General features: G+C 38.5%; 3 protein-coding genes across 4 annotated transcripts; 2 read left to right on the top strand and 1 right to left on the bottom strand.

Annotated features, from left to right (window-relative positions):
* Nucleotides 1-1,534: 1,534 nt before the first annotated feature.
* Nucleotides 1,535-4,908, top strand: LOC107040899 (heat shock 70 kDa protein cognate 4). Its single transcript, XM_015261171.1, has 3 exons — nt 1,535-1,639; nt 1,753-1,976; nt 2,880-4,908. The coding sequence occupies exons 2-3, from the start codon at nt 1,772-1,774 to the stop codon at nt 4,622-4,624; spliced, it is 1,950 nt and encodes a 649-aa protein (XP_015116657.1). The 5' UTR covers nt 1,535-1,639; nt 1,753-1,771; the 3' UTR covers nt 4,625-4,908.
* A 1,150-nt stretch (nt 4,909-6,058) lies between these two features.
* On the bottom strand, nt 6,059-13,011 carry LOC107040898 (RING finger protein 10). The gene is made up of 7 exons (XM_015261170.1): nt 12,522-13,011; nt 11,182-11,357; nt 10,231-10,445; nt 10,023-10,113; nt 8,550-9,249; nt 7,775-8,201; nt 6,059-6,956 (listed from the first exon to the last, which is right to left on the bottom strand). The coding sequence occupies exons 1-7, from the start codon at nt 12,601-12,603 to the stop codon at nt 6,524-6,526; spliced, it is 2,124 nt and encodes a 707-aa protein (XP_015116656.1). The 5' UTR covers nt 12,604-13,011; the 3' UTR covers nt 6,059-6,523.
* Nucleotides 13,012-13,096: 85 nt separating this feature from the next.
* On the top strand, nt 13,097-18,948 carry LOC107040880 (beta-1,3-glucosyltransferase). 2 transcript variants are annotated; one of them, XM_015261150.1, is made up of 7 exons: nt 13,097-13,136; nt 14,455-14,699; nt 14,785-15,089; nt 16,687-16,998; nt 17,102-17,237; nt 17,875-18,022; nt 18,428-18,948. In XM_015261150.1, the coding sequence occupies exons 2-7, from the start codon at nt 14,603-14,605 to the stop codon at nt 18,855-18,857; spliced, it is 1,428 nt and encodes a 475-aa protein (XP_015116636.1). In that variant the 5' UTR covers nt 13,097-13,136; nt 14,455-14,602; the 3' UTR covers nt 18,858-18,948. The 2 variants fall into 2 exon arrangements, with proteins under 2 accessions (XP_015116636.1, XP_015116635.1); XM_015261149.1 differs by lacking the exon at nt 13,097-13,136 and having other exon boundaries at nt 14,151-14,699.
* The last annotated feature ends 478 nt before the right edge of the window (nt 18,949-19,426 follow it).

The raw sequence follows: 19,426 nt of genomic DNA, 5'->3' as shown, positions 1-19,426 counted from the left end.
GTGTTTTATTCTCGTTGCTACTCTGCAAAGGTCAACGGAACGAATATTTACAAATGGAGATATTCCCATAATTGGATTGGAGAGAAAAAGAAGAGAATGAGACAGCATTGAGGAGAGCCTTGATTTCCACTGCTCGATAATGTTTCACTGATGATGACTCAGCCCACGTGGTCCATGGAATCGCACGAATCATCAATGGATATCAATTATCACGTGTCTGAAATTTAAAAAAATTAGCGGGTGGGGAAGAGACGGCAGAAATCGTTGAATATCTCGGAATCCAAAGGAGATAGAGAAAATCTTGATAAGACAATTTTTGTGAGTCGGGTTCTGCTCCACAGAAAAGGTTTTATGAAGATTTTCAATATCTCCCTTCAATTCCAAGATATTCAGCAAAAACTGAATGCTGAATAAAAATTCATTCTGTCACCTTGAGTTTAATTTTTGGTAAATATCTCCGAATCCAGGGGACATGGAAAGATTTTCATCAGGACCTTTTTTGCAGCTCTGATTATGCTTTACAAAAAATGTCCTTTGAAGATCTTCACTATCTCTCTTCAATTCCTAGATATTTCCAAAAAACTGAAGTCCAAGAAAAATCAATTGGAAAAAATGGACTCCAACTCCAGGGAAAGTTTTTGCTAAATATCTCCCAATCCAACATAGACAGCAAAAATCTTCATAGAACTTTTTTTGTAGAACCCAATCTTCTCTACGAAAAAGTTCCTCACAAAAATTTCGCTATCTCCATTAGATTCCAAGATACTCCCCAAAAACTATCATCTCACCTAAAAGCCCCCTATTTGAAAACGCTGCCCAAACTACCGATGTTCTACCGTCAATATCTCAAAATTGGTAGAGTGAAATTGAAAAAATCAAAGCTCATTTCAATCCTATCTCCATCCCCTCCAAAACAAGACCTGACCCATCAAAATCACGTCGTCCAATCCAAAGATATTCGACACTGAACCCAAATATTCCACGCTCCAAGCCTCAAATTAAAACCAATTCCCCCATAAATTCCAAAAATTCAAAAAACTGAATGCATCCCAAATAAATCCCGAAATCCCCATAACACTAAGTACACCCACCACCCCCTCGCCGCGGTCATCAACCTGCCTAACACCTCTAAAATCAGCGCAAACCCAAGCCCTCATAATTCCGCTTCTAGTTCAATCTAGAATAAAACATCTCTCCATGCGCTCCACACTAGTCACTTCCGATTCCCGCATAGTGACGCATTATTCCCTCCAGCGGAAGTTCAATAAAATCACCTCAACCCCCCGAAACCCCAGCTCCACCCGCGACCCCCGAAACTCCTCAAATAAAATGAAAAATCAGTGAACCAGAATTTTTAATCCATTTGCGAGCAAAACTGAAGAGAAAAAAAGGGTTTTGGGATAAGAAATGATTCCAGTTGTGGGGCAAGAGCGACCAATGGGCGAGAGGGAGGGATCGAAGCGGCTCTCCCGTTGGCTGAGAACGTTCCACTCGTTTCGGAACATTCCAGAAGCGTCGAGATCTGGGCGATATATTCGGGTGAGGCGGCAATTGTTCGTCACTCACGTTGCGAATCGTTGAACGAGTAACAACTCACGCCCAAGTATTAGAGACTCCGTCTCCTTTATTAGATCCAAAGGTAATTCAATTAGTCATTCTAGTCATTCAATTGTTCATTAACATCGTTGTTTGTCCCTCATTTCGACGAAGAGTCTGCGGATTGGGGTTAATATCGGTTATTTGGGATTTCAGGAAAAGAAAACTAGACAAAATGTCGAAAGCACCCGCTGTTGGTATCGATCTTGGAACAACTTACTCCTGTGTCGGAGTTTTTCAACATGGAAAAGTCGAGATCATCGCTAATGATCAGGGAAACAGGACAACTCCTAGCTATGTCGCATTCACTGACACTGAACGACTTATTGGTGATGCTGCGAAAAACCAGGTCGCCATGAATCCCAACAACACCATTTTCGGTGAGTCCTCCATTTTGAATTGAAGGTTTTGTCGGTTTCGGAAATTGTGGGGAGTCAAGGCGAGCTGGATGATGCCTTCCATTTCGTTATTTCGGTTGAGGTGGAATCATTTTTTTCTTTCGTGGTGATTAATTACTTTGAGTTTTGGGAATTCTTTGGACATCGATTTTTTTACTTTTTTTTGGGGGGTGGGGGCTTCCACCGTCGATGAAAAGTCAATCTTTAATTTTTTAAAATGAAAATAATGGATTTTCTGTTTTTTTTGAGGATTTATTTTTGAAGCTCGCATTTTTGTCAATCTTTAATTTTTGAAGATTAAAATAATGGATTTTTGGGGATTGAATTTTTTCGGTGGTGGGGGTTTTCGGGGAGAAATCTCATGCCCCCTGGAGTCCCTGAAGTTAATGATTTTGGTCGAATTGAAATGGGGTAAACAGGGCAATTTCTGGACGATTTCCAAGTTGCATTGAATATTTCAGAAAATAAAATGAAAATTGTACTGATTATTTCACCTTTCAATAATATTACTCGTGTGTAATCATCTGATCAATTATTTTTTCTATCGATCGACATTTAAAAAAATTGTAAAAATAGCCCAGCCTTCCAGAGATTAGGGATTTTGGCTGCCTTCAACTTTTTCTTAATTTCATTATTCTTTGTTTTGTTATTTTCACTTCAAATAATTTTTTTGCGAATTAAAATATATTTGACGGCGGGGAAGCCATCATATCCCTGTTTAAGTGATTCTTTTATTTTAGATCCTACCACGAAATTCGAATGTCCCTTCACCCTTCAGCAATTGGCCTGTTCACTCTAATTTGTTTTTGATGTGGATACGTCTATGTTTTCATTATGGGGAGGCATGAGAAATGAAAATTAACTCCAAAAATGATGTAATTTCAGACGCAAAGAGACTGATCGGTCGTCGTTTCGACGACGCAACAGTGCAAGCAGACATGAAGCACTGGCCATTCACAGTGATAAACGACAACACCAAGCCGAAGATCCAGGTCCAATACAAAGGCGAGACGAAGACCTTCTACCCCGAAGAAGTCTCCTCAATGGTCCTCGTTAAGATGAAGGAGACAGCCGAGGCTTACCTCGGTCAAACCGTCACCAACGCTGTGATAACAGTCCCAGCGTACTTCAACGACTCGCAGCGTCAGGCAACGAAGGACGCTGGCACCATCTCCGGTCTGAATGTGCTCCGAATAATAAACGAGCCAACAGCAGCAGCCATCGCCTACGGTCTCGACAAGAAGACCATAGGTGAGCGCAACGTCCTGATCTTCGACCTGGGTGGCGGTACCTTCGACGTCTCCATCCTGACCATTGAGGAGGGTATCTTCGAGGTGAAATCAACAGCTGGTGACACCCACTTGGGAGGAGAGGACTTCGACAACAGAATGGTGAACCACTTTGTCCAGGAGTTCAAGCGAAAATACAAGAAGGAGCTCACCAGCAACAAGAGGGCCCTTCGTCGTCTGAGGACAGCCTGCGAGCGTGCGAAGAGAACCCTCTCCTCCTCGACCCAAGCGAACATCGAGATTGATTCTCTGTACGAGGGAACGGACTTCTACACCTCGATCACTCGTGCTAGATTCGAGGAGCTGTGCGCAGACCTCTTCAGAGGCACCCTGGAGCCAGTGGAGAAGTCCATTCGTGACGCCAAGATGGACAAGGCACAGATCAACGACATTGTCCTCGTGGGAGGCTCCACCCGTATCCCCAAGATCCAGAAGCTCCTGCAGGACTTCTTCAATGGAAAGGAATTGAACAAGTCGATCAATCCTGATGAGGCTGTTGCCTACGGAGCTGCTGTCCAAGCAGCTATTCTTCATGGAGACAAGTCTGAGGCTGTGCAGGATCTGCTTCTGCTCGATGTGACTCCACTGTCACTTGGTATTGAGACTGCTGGAGGTGTGATGACTGCTCTCATCAAGAGGAATACCACAATTCCTACTAAGCAGACCCAGACGTTCACCACTTATGCTGATAACCAGCCTGGTGTGCTGATCCAGGTTTATGAGGGAGAACGAGCCATGACGAAGGATAATAATCTTCTGGGCAAGTTTGAGCTCTCTGGGATCCCACCAGCTCCTCGTGGCGTCCCCCAGATCGAGGTCACCTTTGATATCGATGCTAATGGCATTCTGAATGTCTCTGCTGTTGATAAATCCACTGGTAAGGAGAACAAGATCACTATTACCAATGACAAGGGACGTCTCAGCAAGGAGGACATCGAGAGGATGGTGAATGAGGCTGAGAAGTACAGGAGTGAGGATGAGAAGCAGAAGGAGACCATCTCAGCTAAGAATGGACTCGAGTCGTACTGCTTCAACATGAAGAGCACTGTTGAGGATGACAAGCTCAAGGACAAGATCTCCGCCAGTGACAAGCAGGTTGTGCTTGACAAGTGTAATGAGATCATCAAGTGGCTCGATGCCAATCAGCTTGCTGAGAAGGAGGAGTACGAGCACAAGCAGAAGGAGCTCGAGTCCATCTGCAATCCCATTGTCACCAAGCTGTATCAGGGAGCTGGGGGCATGCCTGGGGGAATGCCTGGAGGCATGCCAGGAGCTGGTGGTGCACCTGGAGCTGCTCCAGGAGGTGGAGCCTCTGGACCCACCATCGAGGAGGTTGATTAAATTGGGGGACGACCAGGGGAGGAGGGTCTTTTCGATTTTTGAGCATTTTCGTATTCACAACTCGAAAATTTGGGTGAGACTTGGGAGGAACAGAAGGACATAGAAAATGAGGATATCGCTTTGAGTAACTTTTCTCACGTGCTAGGACTGTAAACTTTTTTTTATTATGCAGATTATGGCGTAACTTTAATAATTTATTGAGCAACATTCAATTCTGGAGATATTGTAATAGAGATGTGATTTTTTTTCTATGTAAATAAAGCGGTTCTGTTCCAAATCCTATATATTCTGTTTTTTACTTATTTTTTATATCTTTATGGGGTTGTTTGGTGGCGAGAGAGAAATTTTTCGGTAATTTCAAGATTTTTAGGAACTCTCGAGTTGATTACAATTGAAACTATCTTCATAAAGAGGGGATTGAGCAGAAAATGTCAATTTTTTTAAATCCAGTAATCAACGAGATAATTCAACAATTAATAAAACAAACAAATTAAGCTTATTACTGAATTCAGTAAATTTTTGTGAAATTCAAGTTTGTTAATTTTGAAAGTGGATTTTCACAATTACTTTTTAGTCAATTTAGAAGATACAAATGGGGAAGGAAACAATTAGAATTGATAAAGGTTGAAAATTCAATATATTAGATGTTTCTATTCATTTATTTCAAGAAGGTCTTCATCAACAATAGAATTACATTCGGTTTCATGATAACACAACGTGGTTTAGTCACTTCTATTTTTATTCTTGATGATTACACAAAACTGGAATCAAGAATATTTCCTGTCGCCAATGGTTCCTCTAATAATAACAAATAATCAAAATAATAATCTTAAAACGATTTAGGTGTCAAGCGATGAAACAGGATGGGTTGATTTCACTTCAGAACAGGTGGATTTAATTTAGAAAAAAATATTCAAATGCAAACAATTCATTGAGATTGGCTTTGCGGGGAAATTGAGAGGTTTCCTCCTTAAAAAAATAATACACTTTAAATCCAGTCTGAAAATTTCCATAATTTCGTTTCGAATATAATTAGTTTTCACAGTTGCAACTATGACAAAGTAACGAACATTTTATGATATTTCTTTACATTTTCCCTCCATCCCAAATGGAGATTTATGGATATTTAGATGAATAGCAAAATTGATCAGTTTTTATAAATCATCTCAAATGGTTTTTATAAATTGCCTAAGAGATCTGCAAGAAAAACCAAATTATTGTGGTAAAAAAATCGTCATCTCTCATAGATTCCAAGATATCTATTCCTGAAATTCTCTGGTTTTTTTTTCTAATTTAATTTCATGCTAAGTTATTCCTAAATATGTTAATCTAATGGAGACAGGAAAGTGTCCATAAGAACCTGTTTAAAAAATGAAATATAACAGAAAAAAAAGAGATATATCTCATTTTTTTTGCAAAATGACAATTTTTTCATAATTTTCCAATAGTGTTGTCACTTCCTGAAGATTTTTTTATAGAATAAAAAAAGATTACAACAAAAATCCAATTTTTGTGGCAAAAATTTCGACATGTTCCATAAATTCCAAAATATCAATTTCTGAAATTTCCTGGATTTCTTCTAATTTAATTTCATGACGAGTTTTTGATAAATATTTTCAATCCAAAGGAAGCTGAAAAAAAACCCATAAAAATTTGTCTAGTTCATCTAATTTTTTTCTACAAAAATTATGTATTTGTCTAGTTCATCTGATTTTTTTCTACAATATTCTTCTCTCTTTTATCGTTTCCCTTCAAGATTTTTTTCCCCAAATATCTTAAAACCCATGAGAAATATTAACCCAAAATTCATCACAGAGCAAAATGATCGCATCCTGTTTCCCTCACTACTATTTTTCTGAAATAAATTTTCTCCACTCTGGCAGATAAATAACTATTTACTTATGAAGATCTCGCCATTCCACTTGCATAAAGAAGAGTAGCCTTTCCCCTTTTCTTATTCTTCTTGGCTTTTCCCCTGGGGATTGGGTCCTCATGGATGGTTGATGCCTCAAGGGCAAGAGCAAGTACATCACCGAAACTCTGGCTGTGACTCGGTGCCTGAGGATAATCTTCCTCATTCTGGGGTGCAACGACATTATTGGATTTGCTTGATGGAAGGGATGGGTTCATCGAAGGCCAGACTTTTGAATCAGACATTTTTGAATTTTCGTTACGAAGCATTTGGGCGAAGGAAGGTCCTTGGTCGTTCTGGGAGGGCAACGACCACATGGAATCGGTCAAGAGGGCAGTTGAGTCACCCAGGGTGCTGTGTGAGGGACTACTCGCGAGGCTTGATGATGGGATTGATTCTGGAGGTGTTGAAATTGCGGCACTGCAACAGTAAAACAATTTTTGTTTTCTTAATTATTCATGTTTTTGTATTTTTTATCATCTTGGTGATGAGTGGTTCACTTTTAAAGAATCCAGTGTAACGATTTTTGAAGCCTCTACTCCGCTTATCAAGTAATGTAATATGGTGTCTATGTATATAGTACATAATACATCCTTAAAAATAAAAAAGAACGCAAAAAGCAAAAGAGAAACGAAGAAGAAAATGAAGAGAATTATGACGATTCCGAATAAATCATTCAACAATTCAATTCTCTTGTGAAAAACTTCGTTGAAACCATTCATTTTTTCTGAATTATTATTGAGATAAAAATTAATGGAATTGAGAAATGGTAAGATTTTACTATTCTAGCACCCATGAAAAACAATACGCACGCGAAGCACGAGCTCTGTTCTAATTGTAGGAAAAACATGCAGAAGATATTTTTTGTGGAGAACTTTCTCAGCTACAAGAAAGGTTTAATGGCATTTCTTTCTAAGATGGCTCGTTACGGAGATAATTTAGAATTTAAGAAACATGAATTTCCTCAAAATCTCGATTTTGTAATGCAGCCGATTTCCCGTAGTTTTAATTGTTAAATTATCTTCATAACAAACAAATTTAACTAAAAAATTCACTAGACACTTTTTGTAGATAATTTCCTCATCTACAAAAAATGATTTATGACAATTCTTCCTAAAATGCCCCACTATCGAGATAATTTATAATTCACGAAGCATCAATTCCCCGAAAATCTTGAAACAGCAATGAATTAGTTTTTCCACATCCCCTTAACATTTCAATAATGAAATTAACAATACCTGGAAGATGGTAATTCAGTCTGCCACCCCGGGAAATGCCTGTGGGACTCGATATGCACTTTGGGCGTGGGATATCTCCCCAGTTTCTTGTTCTCCTCAGCAGTGATCTTCTTCTCTCGTTTCTTCTCGTCACGTTCACGACGACGTCTTCGTCTCTCCCGGGCATCCAACTGCTCCTTGAAGTAATCAAGAACATCAGGGGACACCAGAGGTGTCGTCAACTCGATCTCAGCGATCTCGAAGGAACAGGTGAGGGGTAGATGACAGAGGTATCGCATTCGCTTGCGGAGATCCTCGGTAAAGCTTCCACTCTCTTTCTCGAGGATTTTACCAGTGAGGGTTCGGGGGGAGTGCTCGAGGTCGCCGTACTGCACCTCCAGCATCTTCACGTTCATCGCGTGGAGGTAGACGTGCTGACCATCTTCAGCTGTGAATTGCAATGAGTGGAGAATTATTAGGGAAGAAGAAGCACCAGGGAAAAACGAAAACTTGAAATTTTCAACTTCCCAACCCAAAGTGAGGAAGTTATTGTAATGATCCCAAAAATCGATTGTGGAAATTTCATGGTTGCTCCACGTTTCATGACCCCTAGAACCTCTCGCGATACTTTTTAGAAACCGGTCTGTATGTGTGTGTGTGTGTGTGTGTATACACTGAGAGAAAAACAAACACGTTGTCAAACAAGTCTTGTTTGGGCGAACAAAATCGCCCCTCAAAATAATCCCACATCCACCAAAACATGAAAAAGCCCAAACTCATGAATCCCTCAACTCACCTTGATAAAAATAAAAAAATTTCGGCAAGTTCTGCTGTCCTGGGGTCCGCCCTTCATCGTCATTCTTCCTCTCCTCTTTCCCCTTCACCTCACAACTGCCCTCCACAACCCCTTGGTTCTCCCCCTCCACGTCATTATCACCATTATCCCCTGGAATCGTCCCCTCGTCCTTCCCAACCCCCTTGAGAATCCTCTCCTCCCTATCAGACAACTCAGCAAGAGCCTGCTCTATGAAACAATTCTCCGGCGAATGCGGGTCCACCATCTGCTCGAATTTGAGTTGATTCCTCTCGCTATCAATGATCCCAACGACATCACGAACATCAGCCCTCAGTAGTTTCGAGTAGACCTGGTTGGTCCGATCCTTCTGATCAAAAATAGTGAAGAAGTTGTCTGGGTCTGGAGTGTTGGATTCCTCAACAGGTACAGCTAGGAGGGAGCCTCTCTTGCGACGCATCAGACGGAGCTTGACGGTGTCACCAATGTTCAGGGGCTGCTGGGTGACTTCGGTGACACTCTTGAGGTCGGACTTGTGGATGGACTCGTAGCAGATCGGACACTTCCGCCAGTGTTTGTCGGAGAGGGAGAGATAGTGGAGGATGCAGGGCCAGCAGTAGACGTGACCACAGCGGGTCATCTTTCCGGCCACTGGGGGACACAGGCAGATGGGGCAGGACAGGCTCTCTGATGTGTAGATTTTCTGGGGAAGGGGAGGAGATGATAACTTTTTTATTCAGCAGAAAAAGCTAGTGATCGTTCTGCTATGGAGACGATCAATGAAAAATGATTTCTTCTTTTGGGTTGATTCATTACGTTAATTATTGTGTTATTATCTTGGGAAGAAGAACTTTTTGATGAAAATGCGAGGAAATTTTGTGTAGCTGAGAAAATTTATGATAAGAAAAGCCATTTAATGGATTTTTAAACAAAATAATCACTAGACTTGTGTTGGAAAATTTAATAAATTCTGTTAGAAGTTTTGATCAATGTTCAGTTTATTATTGTTAAATTGTCAAATTGAGGGGTAAACAGGAGATGTTTTCTATTAGAAATTTCTTTAACTAGAAAAAATTCTTCTGACATTTTTATCCAAAACCATTTGTTCTCAAACTAAATAAACGATTGACAGGAATTAAAAAATCTGGTTATTGGGGAACACAGGCATATGGGGCAGGACAGGCTCTCTGATGTGTAAATTCTCTGAGGAAGGAGAGGAGATGATTATTTTTTTATTCAACATCAAAAGCTAATGATTCAAACAGATACGGAGATGATCAATGAGACAGGATTTGTTCTTTTAGGTTTAATTATGTTAATTATTGTGTTATGTTGGGAAAAAGAGGTTTCGGATGAAAATGTCAGAGGAAATTTTGCAATAAAAGTTCTTTTGATGATTTTTAATACATGAATTGAATTATTAAATGACATCTATGAATTAAATTTTCTTCGGAAGCAAAAAAATGAACCACTCACAATTTGCTCGATTAATTTCCAATCCACAAGTGTATCAGGATCAATCAAATAAACAGAATAGTCTCCATCACTCGTTACGACAAACTGACAGCTAAAAACAGATCCATTGAGTCCATTAAATACAAAATCTCAACGGTTAGTACAACAGATGGCTATTACTCCAGCTATCCCAGAGCATTATTTAAATCGAATGATTATTCAAACTCACTTTGCTTGTAGAAATAACTCCTTGTTGTATTTGTGTCGTTGGACAGGTGGTAGCCAACGATTGCTGTTGTTGTAGTTGGATCTCCCATAATTATTCCAGCCACCGTGAATCCTATCACGCGGTTCATAATGAAAATTCAGCAGATGATTCAAATTCTGCTTTTTACTTCCTGGAGCCATCACCGAGCCATACTCGGCTACTTCTTCATCCACTACCTGAAGACAATTAGTTGAATTAATTTCATTTCCTGATTTTTTAAATTTTTTTATTGGTGCAGGATAAACTCAATCATCTTTAATGAGTGAATTTCACAAGGTCAATGTCAGTATAAGCTTCAACTAGTAAAATTTTGCAGAATAAACTCCACTTTAAGCTTCCATCAGTGCAATTTCATGGAATTAATGCCATTTTAAACTTTGATTAAGGCAATTTAACGAAATTAATCTCAAATTGAGCTTCAATCAGTGAAATTCCATGAAATCAATTCCGTATTAGGCTTCGATCGGTGGAATTCCATGAAATTCACGCCATTTTAAGCTTCAGGCAGTGAAATTTTATGGCACTAACTCTGTTTTAAGTGTTAATTAGTGATATTTCACGAAATTATTCCCATTTGAAGCTTTAATTGATGAAATTTCATGAAATTAATATCATCTTAAACATTCGTCAGTAAAATTGGACGACATTAATCTCATTTTGAACTTTAACCAGTGAAATTCTACGAAATCAATTCGCTTTTAAGCTTGAGCCAGTGATTCATGAAATTAACTCCATTTTAAGCCTTCATCGGTGACATTTCATGAAATTAATCAAATTTTCAAAATTAATCAAGTTTGAATGAGTGAAATGTCACAAAATTAATCCCATTTCAAGTTTCAACGGGAGAAATTTTTTTTTGTTCTAAAGTTACTGAAGATGTAGAAAGCCCCACATAATGAGAAGGTAATGCACCTTGGTATCCTCCTTTGCACCGCCATAATATTGTCCTTTAGGTTTGGGTCTCTTATCAAAGTTTCGCGTCTTCTGATGATTGGATTTGCGAGATTGTTCATTCTTGGAGTAACTATTGGCACCAGGTGGCTCGCGCCGACGTGGGGCCTTTGGAAAAGCTTTACCATTGACGATATCTGGACAAATTTCAAATCAAAATCAATAATTAGTGGGAGTGTTTCGACAGTTGAAAGAAATGGCACGATTGGTTTTTTTTATTTATCTTCTATCTGTCGTTATTAAAATTTAAAAATAGTGCACTTTACTCTTCCCTATGTACAAAAATGGAAAAAACGAGTCATTCTCGCCTCTCATTAAGAAAATTATAATCACAACAACGGCCTTGATTGGTTTAGACACAAGAAATTAATTCGATTTTAGATTCTCGAAATTTTGCAAAATAAACTTCAGTTTAATCAACGCAATTTTCCGGGATTAATCACATTTTACGCTTGAATGAATGAAATTTCATGAAAGTAATGCCATTTTAAGCTTCTATCAGTGAAATTCATAAGATTAACACAATTCCAAATTTCAATCAGTGAAATTTTTCAAAATGAACTTCAGTTTAATCAATGCAATTTCCCCGAATTAAACACATTTCAAGTTTTAATCAGTAAAAAGCCAGGCAATTAACTCCGTTCCAAGCTTTAATCAGTAAAATTTCACGGAACTGACTCCATTTTAGGCTCTAATCAGTGAAATTCATAAGATTAATTTCATTTTAAGCTACAATCAGTGAAACTCCATTCCACTGACTGCATTCCAAGCTTCAGTGAGTCTATTTACACCGTACGAACTTGATGTGTTGTTAGCGTTGACATAAACTCAAAGGAGTTCGATGGATCTCCTTTTACATGGGAAATAATAGCCAACTTCTGTCTCGTTTCCACTGAGACTAACTCATCGTTGTGTTTCCACCGACGAGTTACTTCAACTCTACTCGTGTCCAACTCCCCGGTGTAAATAGGGGAGGGTAGGGTAAAGTGGACACTTTAGACTTTTAAAATTATTCAGAACTCAGAAACAAATGTATCAATATTGCTCAGTTTAGGCTCATCACAAAGGGAAAGAATTGTTCTTTGTATTGAAAAAAAAAAAGATTAAATTTCTCCAACATTTCAACCCGTCACTAATATTTTTAAAAAAGTCAAGTGTCCATTTTACCCCAACCTCCCCTAGGCTCAGTCACTTCAGTCACACAAAGCAACTCATTCTCTCCTGCTTCGTTGTCCCATTACCTCCCTTTTCCGAATATTCGTACTCGCGAAAGAAAAAATAATAACAACAACAACAATTACCTTGATTTTTTTTAGACTCAGCAGTGGCGCTCTTATTCGCGCTCTGCTGACTGTGATGTGATTTCGACGACTTTTTGTCCATTGCAAGGACAGGCCCCCACCTCCCCAAATGGCAAAAAAATATTGTAATCGTAGACAGAGATGAACTCTCCTCCGTATGGAGAAACAGTGAATATCTGATGACCCTTCATTTTTTCAATAAGCCATGTTTGAATGCCGATTTTAATGAGAAAATACGACTTTTCCAAGAGTCGATTGAATCCAGTCAAGCTGAACTTGCGCAAGGGCACGTTAACGCCAAGAAAATTAATCTACAGATGTTTTTGGAAGAGCTGTTACGTTGACGGATTAATCCGTTTCTCCACTGGTGAGTTCACCACCACCTCCCAGGATTTGTTTATTATCACTTTGGGGGCTTTACACCGATTTATCGAGGGTTTCCACCGCGAAATTGATCGTCGTGGTGACGAGAGAGGCTCCCGTCGCTATTATGGCGACGGATTTACTAATCACTCCCCCTACGGGCAACTGTGGACACCTACGCGGTTTTTATTTTGATTAGAGTAGTGTCTTTTCGATTTCTGTTTTTTTATTTACCGAATTCAGCAGCTGAGGGTAATTGAAAATTTTGGGGAATTTCCTGTGTAAAATTTTATTTATTTTTCAATGTTTTGTGGAATTGATAGTGATGTGGGCTGAAAGGATTGATTACGAATGGGTATTACGGTAGAGATGAAGAGGTTATCTTCAATGAAGTCATCTCCAGTTGAAAAACTGAAAATAAAAAATTGATGATTTATGGACTTTTTGATGATGGAGGAAGTTTTTATTATTATTTTTGATTCAGCGAGTGTTATTATTTTTTTATAAGGAAGAGAAGTATTTTTAGAAATATTTTTGACTTTCGTAGTGAATTTAAAAGCCCGGACAATTCGAATCTCGTACTTTTGGATTTTAATCGTGATATATTATTCAGTAATCTGTATGTTCATTTTTATTTTATTATTGGGTAATGAATACCCACCTCCCCGCAGGCAACTGCCGACGCCTACGCGGTTTTTATTTTGATTAGAGTAGTATCTTTTCGATTTCTGTTTTTTTATTTACCGAATTCAGCAGCTGAGGGTAATTGAAAATTTTGGTGAATTTCCTGTGTAAAATTTTATTTATTTTTCAATGTTTTGTGGAATTGATAGTGATGTGGGCTGAAGGAATTGATTACGAATGGGTATTACAGTAGAGATGAAGAGGTTATCTTCAATGAAGTCATCTCCAGTTGAAAAACTGAAAATAAAAAATTGATGATATATGGACTTTTTGATGATTGGGGAAGTTTTTATTATTATTTTTGATTGAGGGAGTGTTATTATTTTTTTATAAGGAAGAGAAGTATTTTTAGAAATATTTTTGACTTTCGTAGTGAATTTAAAAGCCCGGACAATTCGAATCTCGTACTTTTGGATTTTAATCGTGATATATTATTCAGTAATCTGTATGTTCATTTTTATTTTATTATTGGGTAATGAATACCCACCTCCCCGCAGGCAACTGCCGACGCCTACGCGGTTTTTATTTTGATTAGAGTAGTATCTTTTCGATTTCTGTTTTTTTATTTACCGAATTCAGCAGCTGAGGTTAATTGAAAATTTTGGTGAATTTCCTGTGTAAAATTTTATTTATTTTTCAATGTTTTGTGGAATTGATAGTGATGTGGGCTGAAGGAATTGATTACGAATGGGTATTACGGTAGAGATGAAGAGGTTATCTTCAATGAAGTCGTCATCTCCAGTTGAAAAACTGAAAATAAAAAATTGATGATTTATGGACTTTTTGATGATTGAGGATGTTTTTATTATTATTTTTGATTCAGCGAGTGTTATTATTTTTTTATAAGGAAGAGAAGTATTTTTAGAAATATTTTTGACTTTCGTAGTGAATTTAAAAGCCCGGACAATTCGAACCTCGCACTTTGGATTTTAATCGTGATATTAATTTCCAAGAGGATGAGAGTCAGCGATTGACTCATTTGACGTGGAATACCTCATAAAAAAGTGAATGACTCAATTGAAAGTCATGTCATAATGCTGTTTAGTACCATTTCCTGTGTGTCAATTATCATGGGAAATCTGGTGCATCTGCTTGCATTTCTTCCAGTTCTACTAGTATTTGCATCAACAGGTGAAGAAAAATTGTGCATTAATCCCCTCGATTTGTTGACATATACTATTTTCCTTAATTCCTCGCCTGCAATTTTGTATTTTAGAACCTGAAGATATTGTTATCATTGTTCTGAGTCAGAGGAATGGATATAGTGCAGGTCAGGCAGAGTTACTGAGACAGAATATCACGGAGCAAGCTTATGATCTTCAGAAGAATGCGCCTAATTTTTTATTGACTCACCAGAGGATCGGGGAGAGGGAAATGAAAGGGGCCTGGGCGATTTACCCTCTGATTCCCGTTCTCCATTCTCAACATGCGAATGCACAATGGTATCTGTTTTGTTCAGAGAATACTGGGGTAAATCTGTCGAGATTGATGAGAGTCTTGTCGAGATTTAATTCGTCGGAGGTATGTAAAAATGATTTTGATGAAGCAGCCAAGTTTTTTCTGTCTCGATAATGATTAAGGGATTATCTTGGCAATGAGTGATTTCAGGAGAAAATGCTGAAGAGTGACGAAAAATATCTGTTTAAATGAATCGAATTGTGATTTAAAATGTGCATCTTGCCAATGCCAGCTTCGAATTCGATCATGAGAATAAAGGTGAAAAATTTTAACGTTGGGGAAATGTTGGCTGCCAACTTTGGGGTAATATTGGCACCGACGTAGGGGTAATGTTGGCTGTCAACGTTGGGGTAATGTTGGTTATCAACATCGGGGCAATGTTGGGCGAATGTTGACTGCCAACGTTGGGGCAATGTTGTCTACTAACATTGTGGTAATGTGGACTACCGACATTGGGGGAATGTTGGCTACCAACATTAGGGCAATGTTGGGGCAATGTTGATTAACAATGTTGGAGCAATGATGTCTACCAACGTTGGAGTAATGTTGGCTACCGACATTGGGGCAATGTTGGCTACCAACATTAGGGCAATGTTGGCTACCAACATCGGGGCAATGTTGGGACAATGTTGGTTAACAATGTTGGGGCAATGATGTCTACCAACGTTGGAGTAATGTTGGCTACCGACATTGGGGCAATGTTGGCTACCAACATTAGGGCAATGTTGGCTACCAACATCGGGGCAATGTTGGGACAATGTTGGTTAACAATGTTGGGGCAATGATGTCTACCAACGTTGGAGTAATGTTGGCTACCGACATTGGGGCAATGTTGGCTACCAACATTAGGGCAATGTTGGCTACCAACATCGGGGCAATGTTGGGACAATGTTGGTTAACAATGTTGGGGCAATGATGTCTACCAACGTTGGAGTAATGTTGGCTACCGACATTGGGGCAATGTTGGCTACCAACATTAGGGCAATGTTGGCTACCAACATCGGGGCAATGTTGGGACAATGTTGGTTAACAATGTTGGGGCAATGATGTCTACAAACGTTGGAGTAATGTTGGCTACCGACATTGGGGCAATGTTGGCTACCAACATTAGGGCAATGTTGGCTACCAACATTAGGGCAATGTTGGCTACCAACATCGGGGCAATGTTGGGGCAATGTTGGTTAACAATGTTGGAGCAATGATGTCTACAACGTTGGAGTAATGTTGGCAACCGACATTGGGGCTTTGTTGGCTATCGACATTGGCGCAATATTGGCTGTCAGCATTGAAGTAATGTTGGATGCCAACGTTGGGAAAATGGTGTCTACTAACATTGGGGTAATATTGGCTACGAACGTTGGGGCAATGTTGGCTGACAACGATTTTTTATTGAAATAAAAAATTTTCATTTCAAAAGCAAATTGCTAATTTATTACCAAAAATATATTAACTATGTTGTGAAAAAAGCAATGTTCCACTTGTTTTAAGAATGAAGATAGAAAAAGATCTTGAGATTGAAATTTTTCGAGCGTAGATAAACTTTAATATTTTTGAATATTCCTAACGTCTAGCATAAGCTTCGCGAAATAGATTGCCGACCGGAAATGTTTCACCCATTTTTTAATAATAGAGAATTTTCGTCTTGTTTTCATTTTCAAAGGCTCTGTGGATTGGCCACGCGCTCCACGACACTGGGCCGACAATAATCCATCATTTCGCTGATCCCTTGACGAGACTCTCATATCCGAACATCGCTTCCGGTTTCGGCATTTCTAGAGCACTCCTCGAGACCCTCAAGATCAGAGTGCGCTCAGGAGTACCTTCGGACAACGATTTCATAATCGATGCCTCGTACGAATTCTCAAATTTCGTACATAACAATGGGAAAGGTCCTCAACTCATTCACCTATCGGAGTTTTGTGTTGATTCCGCCGAAACCTGCGCGACGTATCCAAAGAAATTTCCGTCATGCGTAAGATTATCATCGTTCATAAAATTCCCTCAATTCTCTTTTTGCAATTGTTGATCTGTGCATTGAACTCTTTTGAAATTTCATAGTATTTTTTCGTGTTCAGGGAAATCCTGTGTCGATAGGAAACATTTTCTTTGCTGTAAAGACGTACAACGTAAATCACAGTAAGAGGATGCCGCTTTTGTTGAAGACGTGGTTGAGACATACCGTGCATTACGCTCTCTTCAGTAATGAAGAAGGTAGAACTTACACCAAAAAACTAATACCTTATTTAAAGATTTTAAAGGTGTTAAGGCCTGAGTGGATTATCTTTCCAACGTTGTCTCGATTGTTTTTCAATCTTCATAATGTAAAATACATCACAATTTCCATCGGATTTTACATCACGCAGGAGTCCTTAAAAATTATGATTGTACAATCAAAAAAAGTTTAAAACAGTGAACATTTTCAAAGAGCGTTTCTAATAAAGATCAAGAAATAAGTCCGATAGAGAGGAAATAGTGAATGAATAATTTATCACGGTAATTAACTATCTGACATCAGCCATTAGATACATCAAATTATTAATTTGGAATTTCCTCATCCCTATTTTGGGTTTATTTTTCCAACATTAATCAAAAATGCTCTTTGAAAATGTTCAGTTTTTTTTCAACGTTTTTTTAATTGTGCAATCATAATTTTTGGAGACTCAAAGGCTATGTAAAGCTAAATTGCAATTGGAGATCATTTCAGATTATCAAAATAAAAAGTACAACCAAGATCACGTTCGAAACATAATCTCCCCGGGCCTTAAAAGAGAATTTACTTCAAATGGAAAAAAATATCTAATAATTTTAGAGAGAATAATTAGATATAAAGAGAATTGTAACATTTCAGATGAGAAATTAGAGAATGTAATCGTCGTACCTCATACCACTGAGGGACACTGCGCGAAGACATACGGTCTTCTGCAACATGCAGAGAAAATAATGAAAAAGAAAAAGATCGAGTGGCTAGTCGTGACTGATGATGACACTATTCTCAGGTACAATCCAACGATAATGAATCATATTTGCAATTTTTTAATTTCTCAATCACCTCATGCACAAGTGATTTTTAATCACCCATTAAATTAGGTCAGTTGTCAAAATGAAAATTGCTGAAATAATCATATCAATTATTGAAATTCTGTTCTATTTACGATTGAAGGATCTGAATTCACGTATGAAAAAATTCAATAGAAAATTTTATCGAATTCGCTAGAAAATTCTCTTGGCATTCTCTAGAAATTCTATTGGGATTCTATTAACAATCTAGAGAGAAGGAAAGACCATGGACGTATCCACGTACAATTACAGCTGTATCAAAGATACAGCCGCCTGCAATTTTTTCCCAAAAATTTTTTGAACGTGGACCCAATAATTTCCTCTTTCATTCCAAAAATATGAAGCGTCTCACGATTATCCAAAATGCTGTCATGCTACGATGCGAAGCAACCGATGGCCATAGGTGAACGTTACGGATTCCGAGCAACAGAAGAGACTGGTTACGAGTATCTTACTGGTGGGGCTGGCCTGGCCATGTCCGCTCCACTGCTCACAAAAATCCTGACATCGAATTCTTGCAATTGCCCGATGATGTCTGCACCAGACGACATGTTCCTCTTCGGCATCTGTCTGATTCGACTCGGCCTCCGACCCTCAACATCGCCGTTATTCCATCAGGCTCGGCCTCAGGACTATGCAGAGGGCTTCCTCGCCTCCCAAGAACCTGTGTCTTTTCATAAATTTTGGATGAACGATCCGGTTCGGGTCTACAGAGACTGGTTCAAGGAAGCGGATGACGAACTGACGCCTGTGCAGCATCACCCAGAGTTGTGACGAAACAATAGTTCTTGGATCATTACAGTACAAAATTGTCGATGTATTCATAAGACTGTTTATTTAAAAAATACATATAGCATTGATTTCAGGCAATTGTAGCACCATACTGACTAAAAACAAGCAGGGGGCTGAGTCTTTCTGTCAGAAGACATCTGATCGTTTCTTGATGCGTTATTTGCCTCTTTAATTTTTTATTTCTAGGGGAGAGCGGGGTAAAATGAAACAGTCAAAAAACGGCTGTTTGGACGCACGAAAAAATTTAATAGAAAAACCTATCGAATTCGTTAAAAAATTATATTGAATTTCTATTAGTTTTTGGCTGATTCTATTGACATGTTCAATAGAAAACATTCAATAAAAAAAGTCAACAGAATTCGATTTTTCTATTAACTTATTCTTTTCATACATTTTTTATAGAATTTGCTCGACTCAAATTTTCTAAGTTTTTTTCATTCTATTTTTCTTTTCTTCTCATCAAGGAAATTAAACGAAATAACTTGGAAAATTTGAGCCGAAGAAATTCTGTAGAAAATATCTCAATAGAATGAGTTATATAGAAAAATTGA

This window comes from Diachasma alloeum, unplaced genomic scaffold (genome assembly GCF_001412515.2).
Source record: "Diachasma alloeum isolate Michigan unplaced genomic scaffold, Dall2.0 Dall_scaffold_00349, whole genome shotgun sequence".
In the NCBI taxonomy this organism is placed as follows: domain Eukaryota; kingdom Metazoa; phylum Arthropoda; class Insecta; order Hymenoptera; family Braconidae; genus Diachasma; species Diachasma alloeum.
The sequence above is the reverse complement of the archived record's forward strand: the minus strand, read 5'-3'. Positions and strand labels throughout refer to the sequence as shown.